This window comes from Amblyomma americanum, chromosome 4 (assembly GCF_052857255.1).
Source record: "Amblyomma americanum isolate KBUSLIRL-KWMA chromosome 4, ASM5285725v1, whole genome shotgun sequence".
Lineage (NCBI taxonomy): Eukaryota > Metazoa > Arthropoda > Arachnida > Ixodida > Ixodidae > Amblyomma > Amblyomma americanum.
In genome coordinates, this window is record NC_135500.1 from 96,641,332 (window position 1) to 96,654,648 (window position 13,317).

The 13,317-nt window shown below is 47.8% G+C and overlaps 1 protein-coding gene across 1 annotated transcript in view; it reads left to right on the plus strand.

Moving 5' to 3' along the window:
• Positions 1 to 13,317, plus strand: part of pic (DNA damage-binding protein pic) — a 68,508-nt gene that overhangs the window by 20,751 nt on the left and 34,440 nt on the right. Inside the window, exon 8 of the mRNA XM_077661247.1 lies at positions 2,470 to 2,578. Within this exon, the coding sequence (XP_077517373.1) occupies positions 2,470 to 2,578 (109 nt within the window). The remainder of the gene's footprint in view (positions 1 to 2,469; positions 2,579 to 13,317) is intronic.

Genomic DNA, 13,317 nt, shown 5'->3' on the forward strand with positions numbered 1-13,317 from the left:
TGTAGACGATTCCATGCCTCTCCTTGAAGCGCTGAATCCAGCCACCACCAGGCTGGAAATCGGTGTTTTGAAGGAGATACGCAAAGTGCTTCGCCTTCTCCGCTAAAATCAGGCCACTAATTGGCAAGTTCATAGCACGTGCGCTAAGGAACCACTGATACAGTGCCTCCTCCACGTCTTTGTAGGCACCATGCTGAATCCTCTTCCGGCCGTCCTCCGTAGCATGGCCAGCACTAGCATGGCATTCGTTTTCAGTAATCTTGAGCGCGTTGTGGATAATGGTTGAAACCGTCGGCTGTGACAGGCCGTACTTGCGTACTAAGTTGCACACTTTTTCACCACCTCGGTGCTCCCTCCAAATGTTCCGCTTCGTTTCCAAAGATATTGCCGCTCGCTTTCTCTTCTGCGGCAGTTGATCCGGTAGAGCCACGCTGGCTGCGCTTCCTGAAGGAGAATCGTCCATTGTTGAACTCTGGGGAGGAATCCGATGGGCTTGCAGAACCAGCAGGACCGAGGCCGGTGATGGCAGATGATAAAAACCATGCTGGCAACGCACATGCTTTGATGCTGTACGCTGCCCTCGGAACCTGTGCAGCTCGTGAAGCAGGAGCCAAAGAAAGTGGGAAAGATGGGGCAGCCCACGCTGAAATGCCGTGACGCGTTTTCAACGGGCGGCGCACCGTCAGAATGGACTGCTCCCCGCGTGGATACAAAAGCAACAAAAGGAAGCACCTCCCTACCCTCTCCACCTCTGCCCAGAGGAATGTGCCTGTCTTTTCTCCTCCTCCAAGTCATACAAGCTTCTCCGGCTCACCCCATGCGCCTCACCTCGTATGCGTCGTCACGTGATCTTTTCGCAGCCGCTGTGGCTGCTGTGCGGGCAGCTCCGCATACGCGCGCGCGTTTTTTGCACCGTAAGCGTAGATTGGTTGGCGTGGTAGCTGCGTTTGCGAGTTTTTTTCTTTGAAGGTTGGCTCCAGATGACTACATTTAATTGTTATAACCGACAATCTAGTATGATAGCATTGTTATAAACAGTTTATATTACCATAGAACACATTGCAAAGGTGACGGTGCCGCGGCTGTCCATTGCTATGTCCGATATACTGTTAAAAGCGGTATTGTTATAAGTGGGTTTGACTATTTGAAGAAAATTACTAGTATTTGCTTCAACCCAAAAAAAACCACTATTTGCACATGCCTAGTGTACAGCCTGCATTTGCTTCCACTTTTAGCTTGGAGTGACTGAAACACATTGCTCCTACTGTAATTGTTGCTTGCTGCTTGTTTCTTATACAGAACCAAACAAAATTGTTAATGCAGTGTAGTCTGTGTGCAGCCATTTTTAGGCATTAAAAACCTGAGCCAGAAAGATGTACAGTCAAACCTCGATATAATAAACATGGATATTACGAATTATTGGTTATATCAAACTCTTTCTGGATATTTTTGACAAATGCATGCAATTTCTACTTTATATATTGATCGCGATTGGTCATGAAACGGATATGTCGAATCCCCAGCGCCAAACTGTGCCCACTTGGATGCAGGCGGCTGGCTTCGCCACACTGTACAAGTGACTAAGTGGTGATGTGACAAGCGTTAGCTTCAAGGTTCGTACTTTTTTCTTGCCAACAGCGGCGTGTGGGATTCAGTCCGGCACTCAGCACGCGTTCACGCCTCCGGCATCCATCAGTAGTGCCCTGAAAGCAGCAGTGCAGGTGGTTGTAAGCTTGTAATAACAATCCTGCGCTCATGTCGGCTATCGCGGAGGTGGTGAAAACGGCGATAGAGCTTTCTCTCTGGTGCACCGCTTTCCATTTGGCATGGCTGTGATGCGGGGAAGCCACCATAGCCGGTGCTCAGCCTGCGCTTGCGATGCTGTGCGGGGAAGCCAACCTAACTGGCGTTCGGTTTTTTGCGGTCTTCGGAATAGCCGCCAACGCCTTCGAAACGCTGCCGAAACCTAGGGAAACGTCTCTCTGTTTCTCTAGTAAGGATCGCCAGATTTGCTGTCTCTTCAATGACTAAATTGCGCTGCTGTTTGTGTGTTTTTGACGAAATTTTATATTACGAATTTTGTCTATAGTGAACTGTTTTATAATTTTTGACTTGTTTGCTATAATGAGGTTTCACCGTAAATACTTTCAGTAAATTCATTGATCTTAGTTAACTATTACAGACCATGTTACCACTTCTGCCGTTGCCCGTGTGAGGTGCTTGAAAGTAGTCTTAAAAGTTTGCAGCAGTGCAGTTTATGTTGGGTGGTTCCAATTTCAAGACTTCTCTATCTTTGTTCAGTTTTATTCTTTCATTCCTCACTTCCTTTGGTTGCATAAAATGCACAATATGCAGCAGGATCTCCAAATGCATCCTGTTGTTAAAACAAGTTGCCTTGTTTACAGAAAAAAAAAATCACAATGAAGAAAGAACAGCCGAGACCATCGCTCTCCCTTCTTTCCCTTTCAGGGTTCTCATGCTGAGTGGTGAAGAGGTTGAAGAGACAGAGCTGGCTGGCTTTGACACATCTCAGCAGACTTTCTTCTGTGGCAATGTCCGCAACAAGCAACTCATTCAGGTGCGTCCTCCTCTGGGCCTGAATTCTCATGAAGCAGATGCTTGATGACGGGTGCATGCCTCCATGGGGCATGCAGCAGCACCAGGCACTGCACTTTTTAGTGTCCTGTCTGCAGAACAATGAACCGGTTTATGAACTCTTCCTGTATCAGTGGAAAAAGTGACCATTTTTTGTTGGCGTTTTGTATTATTTTTGACCGAAAAGTTTGTCATTTATTACATTAGCCTGCAGCACATCAAAATGAAGAAAAATAAATGTTTGTACTTGATAGCATGCATCTCAAGTAAAAATATTGGGCAGTAATGTGAAATTTTTTTTCGTCTAATACCGTAAAAACCCGCGTATAGTACGAGGTTTTTTTCCTATTATTAGCACCTCAAATTTCCGCCTCGTATTATTTGCGGATCCGAACAAAAATTTCAGTTTTGCTCTAAGTTTTGGTTTCGTTATTGCCGCGTGGTTACGGCTTGGCTTTGTTATTGATTTGTGGCTACGGCTTGGCTTCGTTACCCGTGACGGCGTGGCTAGGGCTAGCGTGGCCTTCCTGACAGCGTACGCGCCGACGCATAGACCACGCGACCACGCTTCGCGAAGGGAAGGTTCTTTTTTTCTGCCGTGGAGGAGCACGATGTCAGGGCCACGAAAACAGTATTCGGCTGCTTTCAAAAGAAAGGCTATTTTAGTTGCCGAGAACATCGGCAACAGTGCGGCCGGGAGGCAGTTCGGCGTCACCGAGGGAAGCATCCGCGGATGGCGGCGACAAAAGGAAGCACTTTTCGCCTGCAGCGGAACGCGAAGAAGCTTTCGCGGCCCGAAGAATGGGTCATACCCAGAAATTGAACTGGCCCTGACGGAGTTCGTAAGAGAACAGCGAGCCGCACATCTACCTGTGAGCGTGGAGCTCATGCAGGTAAAAGCTAGGGAGCTTGCTAGAGGAAAAGGTATTCCAAGCACCGCCTTCAAAGCGAGCAAGCACTGGATATACCGGTACATGTGCCGTGCTGGGTTTTCGTTACGGCGGCGAACGTCGATTTCCCAAAAACTGCCCGAATCGTTTGAAGAGCTGCTGGTGGCTTTTCAGCGCCACATTATTTCTTTACGGAAGTCCAAGAACTTTCAGCTAGGGCAAATAGGCAACGCTGACCAAACGCCAGTTTATCTGGACATGCCATCACCCCTCACAGTGCACGAGAAGGGTTCCAAACAAGTTTGCGTCCGGTCTACCGGCAACGAGAAGACTCGGGTTACGGTCATGCTATCGTGCACAGCAGACGGCCACAAGCTCCCACCCTATGTCGTGTTCAAACGCAAAACAATGCCGAAAGGTGAGGAGCTGCCAAGGAATGTCATCGTGAGGTGCCACGAGAAAGGGTGGATGAACGAGGGTCTTGTCCTTGACTGGGTGAAGTCCGTGTGGTGTAGGCGGCCCGGTGCACTATTGTCCTTCCCGTCGATCCTCGTGCTGGACGCGTTTCGCTGCCATTTGGCCGACTCGGTCAAGAGAGTGTTACGCGATTGCGGCACTGAACTTGTCGTCATCCCAGGCGGAATGACTTCCCAGCTGCAGCCACTTGACGTTTGCGTAAACAAGCCTTTCAAGGACGCGGTCAAGCGGTGCTACGCTGAGTGGATGCGCTCAGGTGAGCCTGCAGTGACGCCGACTGGGCGGCTGAAGCGGGCATCGCCAGCCACGCTGTGCAAGTGGATTGTGGACGCGTGGGCGAGCATTCCTGCGGACCTTGTGCGTCGGTCTTTCAAAAAGTGTGGCATATCAAACGCCCTCGATGGCACAGAAGATGAGTGCCTGTGGGAAGATTTGTCCGACAAAGAAATCTCCGAAGAAAGCGCTGTTGAGGATGAGAGCGATTGAAGTGCGGTGTCCAATTGCAATAAATGCCTTTCTTCGTGCTTACCTGGTTTACCTCACTCGTATTATACGCGGATAAATTTTTTTTTTTCTATTTCGCGTCTCTAAAATTTCACCTCGTATTATATTCGGGTTCGTATTATACGCGGGTTTTTACGGTACAAATTTTAGTGAAAGTTATTGTAAATATATCTAATGCAAAATCAGAACTTCTGAAATACAGTAGCCGATGGATAATTCGTACTCCAATAATTCGGGCTTGTAGGATATTTCGGACTTCGATGAGGCACCGTCAGACACCTCATAGAAGCGCATACATATTCGCGACAGATATTTTGGACTTTAACAGTCTGAAAGTTCAATTTTTCGGACTAATTTCAGTCGCCTGCAGGCCAAAATCGTCCATCTTATCGGCTTTTCACCAGCGCAAAAGCCACCATCTTGGATTGAGGTGGATTTACTCAGCAGTTGGATTGCCTTGACATACTGTCGGTAATTCATTTGTGCCAGTAGAGGTCTCTGCGATCTCTGCCACTTCGAAGTGGCAGTCGGATTGTCATCGCCGTCAAGTTGCTTTTGCCGCCAACGTTGTGGTGGGCAGTTATCGCTTGTCTCATATGGAAAGCTTTCCATTTGCTGTTTGAAAATGAAAATTGGTTTTTGGGGGAAGGAAATGGCACAGTATCTGTCTTACGTAGCGGCGGACCCGCACCATAAGGGAAGGGGTGATGGAGGGACTAATAGAAGAAAGGAGGGCCTGTAGTGGAGTGCTCCGGAATAATTTCGACCACCTGGGGATCTTTAATGTGCACTGACTTTGCACAGCACACAAGTGCCTCTGCGTTTCGCCTCCATTGAAACGCGGCTGCCGCGGTTGGGTTTGGACCCGGGCACATTCGTCACTTGGGTTTATCCGACCGCGTTGACCGAGTGGCGCTCCGTCTTCATGAAGTTACATATGTTTGCCTTTTTGCAATTGCGCCCGGCGGTTGTACCGCTTTGAACGAAAAGTTACATCTCGTTGCCTGTATGCTTAATCATCTTGACCGCCTAATGTTGACAGCAAATTGTGGCCATAATACTGCGAACATCTCTATTACATTTCAAGTGGCACGAAAAATTTCGTTGAAGCAGAAGCTTTGCTGTCGTGAAATCGGGCCAGAACATTGACAGTTTGGACCGGAAAGTTGATAAAGAACGTTTATTTTACAAAAATTTGTCAGTTTTGGTCTTCCGGCGTTTCGAAATGTGCGTCGTGGCGATTTCCTTGGCACTCCGAAAATCTCGGAATCGCGTAATAAACGAGCCCGCGACGTTTGCTATCAAAACCAATTTTTCCGCACCCGTTTTAAAAGCGCCCTTGCTTTCATCATTCAAGAACCCGTACGAGAATCCGTGGACGCATTTCGGCATAGATTATGCACGCGTGTGTCCACGTCACTGTGCATTGAGTTGCGGTCTCTTGCACCTCGAAATTAATCCTTTAGACGACGTACCAGAAATGTAGTTGCTCCGATTCCTCTAAGACGTTTTACGTTTTGTGACGCGCGGTATGAACAAAGCGGCAGAGTATTGTTCTGTTGAGACATCTACCAAGAACCACCCACACTTGCAGTGGCTGCCTTCGGTCAGTGCCGGAGTGCACCAGACGGGGCAAAAAAAAAAAAAAGAGAGGTTATCATGATGCTCGCCTGCGGTGCAAAAGTGAGACTAGAGTGCACCCTAGCCGGCGTCAGGCTTCCTGCAACGACGTGCCGCCCTCTGCCGCGCCAGGCAACAGCAGATCGTTGCGCGCTGCTTGCTCTGTGTCTCTAGGCCTAACACCTAACGTGTTCCGCAAAGAAGCCTCGGAAAAAGCGCTCTGGAACTAGCCACCGGTTATCATGTAACGATTAACATTTCAACCGGTTTCTATTGATGCGATTGCTTCGCACTGCAATGAACGCTGTAGAACTCATTTCTGTTATAGTTTCCTCAGCGAAGCGAGCGAAAAAGCCAAAAGCCGCCGTGCAATAACGACTGCGGTTCGCAAGCGCGGGGTCCAGGCTGTCGGCAAAACCATCGCAGGCAGTCGTGCACCGCATCACATCTTTATGCGCACATGAGTGCGCATTATAATTTCGATTCTCTAGGGAATGTCAGCTGCACTGTTGAAAGTGCAAACTGTCTTTGGCAACCATTCGTGGTGAAACCTAATCAGATACGGGCACATGTGGACGCGCAAAAAAAAAAGGTCGGCGGCTTACCCGGAAAAATTTTGTTGGAGCGGAACCTCGCTCCAAAAATTGTTCGTTGTGGGGGAAAATAATTGCATTGCTTAGTATGGTATGCTGACGGGGAATCGAAAATACTTCCGACAAAACTTTACTGGTGAACTTACTTGTTACGGAAATACTTCGTTGTGGCGAAAATTTCGGTGCCGCGGCATTCGTTGTAGCAGGGTTTGACTGTAATGCAACGGCAGCAGATAGCAAACAATGCTCCCTGGTGGACACCTTTGATGTTTCGGACTGGCTTCTCGTGGTATTCATTGCCAAAACTAATACCGGACTGTTTGACATCATCTTAAGGCTCATTGCTACTAATAGCACTAAAAAAATATATTGCGACATCCAAAAAAGAATGATAAAACCGAGATTATTGGTAAGGTCATCCGATATGAAGGAGTTTTCCATGCTGAGAGAAGTTGCGGACCATGCTTTTTGGTCCCCCACCAAAATTCATCACTTTGTAGCAAAGTCACAAATATTTATAAACTAAAAGTTCACTTCATGCACTGCATAACTGATAGCATTACAAGTTGGACAGTTCATTGCCGGCATTGAGGTAGTGGGTAATATCTGTGGGCCAACTGTGGCCCATGCTCAGTGGGCACTGTACAGAGAGTTAAAGGGACAGTGAAGAGAACTCTATCAATTTTTTTTATTAGCAAAATCTGATAGTTCGGCATTTCATGGCTTTGTTGCCGCTTGTCCAGGAATGAAAGATGCATTTATTTCAAAGAAATTTGGATTTGAAGTTGAAAAAGTTTTTCCCGTCGATCCAATTCAAACTCGGCACCCTCTTATGACGTCATAGGACGGAGTGGCGTGAAACATGACGTAAATGCAGACTCCATGATTTCTGGCAGTTAGCGGTGCGGTCTAGCAGCAGCCAAAATGAAAACTACCGCCGCTGCACGTTGAAGGCATCTATCAGGGGTCGCTACCGTCGCTTCGTTTACGTTTGCACTGGCATCTTGCCAGCTTTACGATGGATCCCGTTCCCGAGCCCAACAACAAAGTTCTCGCAAAAACTCTGGCCTGCATTTCAGCGACCTCAGCCCCACAGAGCGTGCGATGCTTTTGACGGAGCATAGTTAGGTTAGGCGCCGGCGGCTCGTTTCCCCCTTCCGCAGCCGTTGATAATTAAATACTGTAACCCAGTGCGGCGAGTCGTGAGGGGCGAGGACAAGGTCGGCGCGTCGCACGCGTCGAGGGCTGTCTGAGGATTTAAGGCCAATGGATTGTGATTCCTTGAACGGCGCCATTGCACGGTGCAGCAGGCGGCGTTGGGGAGGTTTCTCACGGTTGCAAGAGCCAGTTTCTTTTTTTTTTTTGGCCACAAAAACTGATGGGTGCTCAAGGGCGCTCGTGTTTAAGGGGGGAGGTGGGGATCGGAGTGAAATTCCTTACTTTTTATAGTAGAGCAATGAGATTTGGCACAGTTATTGATATATCTTGCGTAGTTTTGACATTACAAATTTTTATTTGCACCCAACTTGCAGAAAGCCTGGTGTGACAAAAAAACGTGGTAGAAGCCCATAGTTGCTTTTATATTTGAGCCAAATGAATAGTTCATGCAGTGACATTCTGTGAATATTTTTATCACCCTTATCTTTTTTTACACAGGACATTATATGCATATTTGAAAAATTTGGTCGTTATCAGCCTGCCAATTTAGCTAAACAGTAAAAAAAAAAAGAGATAGTTATTAAAAATATAGGAATGTCACTGCATAGAGAATTTACTAAGAAACACAGCGCAACAAACTCCATGCGAATCCCACTAGGGATAGTTGTTCTATGCTTTCTGCAAGCAGGACAGTCGGCTCAAAGCTCACTTCTGAGAAAACTGGCTCTAAAGTTTTGCAAGCACTGCAGATTTACTACAAAGCACCAGAGCTGTAGTATTTTGCATCACTGCTGTCAGGCATCTTCTTGCACCTTTGTGTCTTTGTTTGGTGGGCTCTGGACGCCTTCTTCAGGTGTTCTTGGTCCTTTTTTTGAGCTCCCTGGACGGCAAGGGCACCATGATGCACACCCAAGGTGGCACACATTGCTGAGTAGGCTCCTGGGCTCCCTGAATTGTACCTCATGACTGCCCCGTTTACTGCCGTCTTTATCGCAAAAAACGAGGCATGCTCGTCCTTTGACAGTGCTGACCAAACTTCCGTTCAGTTGCGGACGCTGCGCGAAGGGAGTCGCGAACGCTGCATGTCTGTGCTTCTGCTGTCACTGCCGGCACGAAACGCGGCTCGAGGCGTGCCTGAATGGTGCTACATTCGGGCGATGATTTGTCCTGTGAATCTTCAGCTATTGCACTGTAGCTCGTCGGCGGTTGGGGCTCACTCACAGGCTGCATGTCTGTGTCGCACGATGCGCCAGAAACAGAGCACACCATTTCTGCCGGCGTCGCCTCCAGCGCTGCGACCTCGGCTACCTATTCGCGCGGCCATACGCAAAGGTGCAAGAGACTCCGCTGGCGCGTCTTCTGCAAGATAGCGCGGCACATTTCTGTATGTTCAGTCGGGTGCTCCGCTTCTCCCACTGGCCGCCATCTTTTTCTCGCCGTAGGAGGCTTGCGCTTCAGTTTTTCGAAGGCGTGCTTGGTCGAAAATTTCTTGTCAAATGAGCGACGACCCATTACTAACTTGGAGGCTTTCAGAAATCCGAATACCGTGTGTCAAATGAAGGCTCCGGCATGGTTTGCGAAGCAGAAAACAGCAGCCCGCTATGACCCGCCGCGGTGGCTCAGTGGTTAGGGCGCTCGACTACTGATCCAGAGTTCCCGGGTTCGAACCCAACCGCGGCGGCTGCGTTTTTATGAAGGAAAAACGCTAAGGCGCCCGTGTGCTGTGCGTTGTCAGTGCACATTAAAGATCCCCAGGTGGGTGAAATTAATCCGGAGCCCTCCACTACGGGCACCTCTTTCTTTCTTCTTTCACTCTCTCCTTTATCCCTTCCCATACGGCGCCGTTCAGGTGTCCAAGGATATATGAGACAGATACTGCGCCATTTGCTTCCCCCCAAAAAAAACCAATTATTATTAAGTCCGCTATGGTTGCCAGCTTGCCCGCTGCCACAGCAGCAACCAATAGGGAGGTGCCTTTCAGACCGGCAGCCAATCTGGAGGCCTGCTTTAACCGGAGGGCCCGTGTGACCACCCCTGGCATACCTGCGCTTCTTTTGTGTTTGTGCGACTGTTACAAGATGGTGACGACTGAAAAATTCAGAAACAAAAACGGTGGAACTTTGAGCTTTCAAACGATACCAAGATGGTGGTGCTCTGTGGCGAGAAAGACAAGATATGGCTCCGCGAACTGCGGTGATTTGGTGATTTATAACTGTTTTCTCGCCCTGCGCACTGACAAATTAAGTTTTTTCGGGCACTTTTAGTGCGTTTTCAGTGAAACCATTTTGATACAACGTAGATTAGGCGTTGCAGATACTGAAACGCGTGGTTTCCAAAAATAAATTTTTTCCGCGATTTTCGCGATTTGATCCCCGCGTCCCCCCTTTAAGGTGGTGGCTTGAAATTAAAGCCGACGCACGACACTTCAATAAGTTCCGCGTGTTTTCCTGAGGTACGGGGTCAACTGGATAGGGCTCTCTCGCTCACTTGCATGTACCGTCAGATGTGTACTGTAAATGGATTAAATTAGCCGAGAGCTCGAATACAACAGCTCCGCCCAACTGCCGAAGCTATTGAATGGAGCCGCAAACAAACAAGTTGGAGGAGAGCGCAGTCACGGTTTCTGCAGGTTCCAAATCTCTTTTTTCTTAACTGCCTTGTATCTTGTCTCCCGTCCCTAATAAACAATTTCCGTTTTGTAGTTCGAAGCTGACTGACACAACTGGGGATGTTTCGCCTGGCGAGTGTACGAAGACACAAGTGCTCTTTATACTGCTAACTGCCTTGTACGATCACCGACCATCGTGCCATCATAGTTTTTCATCGACCGTGGCGATCACCTCACCACGCCTTAACAGCCTCCTTCAAAGGTTAACTAGCATTTGAAGCTGTGCTTGGAGTTCCTCTGCCGTTCGGCGCTTGTAAATCAAGGCGCGTCAAAAACAAAACCACGGGGCACGTAAAGCTCATAGACGTGAAGTGCCATACCAAAACCGAAACTTTCCTGGCCGCCTGTGGTGCTGCCAAGCATCGGTTTTCTTTGCTTCCAACATTCAGGTTGTCTTTTGCCTGCCTTCCTTGTGTGATAAAAGTGCACTATCAGTTTCAAAACAAAATTTACTTCAATACTGAACCGTGCAACCTTCCTTTGTCAGCCTCAGAGATTCGTGGTACCCTGGAGGAAGGAAAATTCCTCCAAGGTGGCATCTCTTGTCCTATGACGTCATCACACTTGTACTTGTGAGATTGGCCTGTGGCAGCGATACCTGTATTTTGTTTCTTGCTTTTTTCTACCTTACAAGAGCTTTGTTTTCGGTAAGAGTGGAATTTTTGTGATCAGGAGCTGGTATTCTATCGATACAAGCCAACTTCAATTTCTCCTCAGTGTCCCTTTAAAACCTTGTACCCCCTTCTCTTTGCTTTGTGCTTTTTACCACGTGCTCAACGTTTGGTCTGCATATCTGGAAGACGTCAGATTTTTTTCATCGACTATAAAACTTTCTTACATTCCCTATTGATGAGCACTTGCCCCAGTCTAGTGACTGCATATTTATTTATTTTTCATCATTTTTATTTGCCTTTTTTTTTTTCTGCACTCTTCTCTTACTGCTATTCTGTCCCAAAACCCCTTCCCAGCATGGAGTAGCATGTCAGTGCTTTTCTCACAGCTAAAATCTCTGGTCTTCATTAAAGAGCTTCTCTCGCTCTTTCTCATGCTGTTTCAGTGCACAATTTAGCTCCCTATGATGAACAAAGGACGCTGCACTCGTCTCATGTGCTTCTTCTCTTTGCTGTGTCTGGTCCTTTGCGCAGTTTTTGAGTTTATAGAATGTCATACCAACTAGCCCCCCACCGCACTCTTATAGAATGAATTTTCTTTTTTTGTCTGGTTATGCTTTGCCCTAACCTTTTCTTTAAGGTGCCTTTAAAGCAGTGAAACCTTTTTGATATCTTTTAAAAATATAGAGAAAAAACAAATTATCTTGAACAATGTACCTATATCCACCTACCTAATTTTGAGCAGTGGAGTGTTGAATGAGGCACGGATGCATTTATGAGATTTTTTTCATAAAAGTCTCGAATAGCATTCCTTGACACAAGGTCTGAACAGCTCCTTTGGTACTGCTCATAGAATTCAGCCCATATTTGTGTTGCCGTTGACAGGCAAGGAACATTGCAACACATCCGATTCGCCGATGGCAGTGGGAAAAGTAGCCAGGACAGCTTCTTCGTTGTTTTTGAATGCTTCACCCTCACTTGCACCAGTGCACTGCTGTGAGGCCACCATGGCACCTGACTATCACAGTGTTTTTGCGATGCGCACCCCCAGGTGTGGGCCACTTGCATGTAAGCAAATCATTGTAGTTCTCAGATGATTTGCCCCTTTGCCCTTAGGCACTATGAAAAAATTGCTGCTTTTCTCCTCTTCATGTCGCTGCCTCGCAGTAATGGCAGGCTCGTGGGCAAGTGTATTGTTCTTTTTCTTGAACGCTTCGCCCCTTTGCATCAGGGCACTGCAGAGAAGCCATCAGGGCAGGGGACTGCCTCTGCATTTCAGCTTGTCGTGTTGCGTGTCGCCAGTTTCGGCCCACATTCATGTTTGCATATGTGCAGTCTTGCAGATATATACCGTCTCTCTCTCTCTCTCTCTCTGTGTGTGTGTGTGTGTGTGTGTGTGTGTGTGTGTGTGAGAGAGAGAGAGAGAGAGACTGTGTGACTGTGTAAGGGGTGGGGGGGTGTCAATGCATCCAGGGACAGTAATGCTTTCGCATTCCCACACCTAGTCGTAAGTGTCTCTGCCAAATTTTTTTCTTTAAATTAGGGCTTCAAAAAGAGGATGCAAAAATTACACTGAAATTTCACGAACACGTCCTAAAAAACCCCACAGTGGTGTAACAAGGATATATAGTATGCACTAAATTACCACGTATACGTTGAACCTTCACCACCCTCCCCAACTCATACACCTCGTTGGCCAAACAAAAGGTTGACTCCAAATATAAAGGTTCTATGCATGCCCCTCCCTCCCCTCCCCGCTCCTTTGACCTGCCCCACTCTACGTTATGCGCAGCTCAATGCAATAAATGCCAAGTGCCACAATTGCAAAGCCAGCAGTTAAAGGCAAATGGAAACAAAAGGCAATAAATGCCAAGTGCCACAATTGCAAAGCCAGCAGTTAAAGGCAAATGGAAACAAAAGGCAATAACATGGCGCCCTTGCGTGCAGCCTGGCTGACTGGTGGCAAGCCGAAAGGCAACAGTTAGGTAGTTTTGGATTCTGACGCTTGCTGGAGGTTCTCTTCGTCTGGGAAAGCTACCGGCAGTGTGAGCGAGCCAGGTAAATTATGTGCAATTCGCCCCCTCGCCACTCACACCTTCCGCAGCCTCACGCACCAACGCAGCCGCGCCGATTTTCCCAGGCCTACCTTACATGCACCCTGTGGTCTGGCACAGCAGGGAGTGTAAAATATGAGTTTAAGT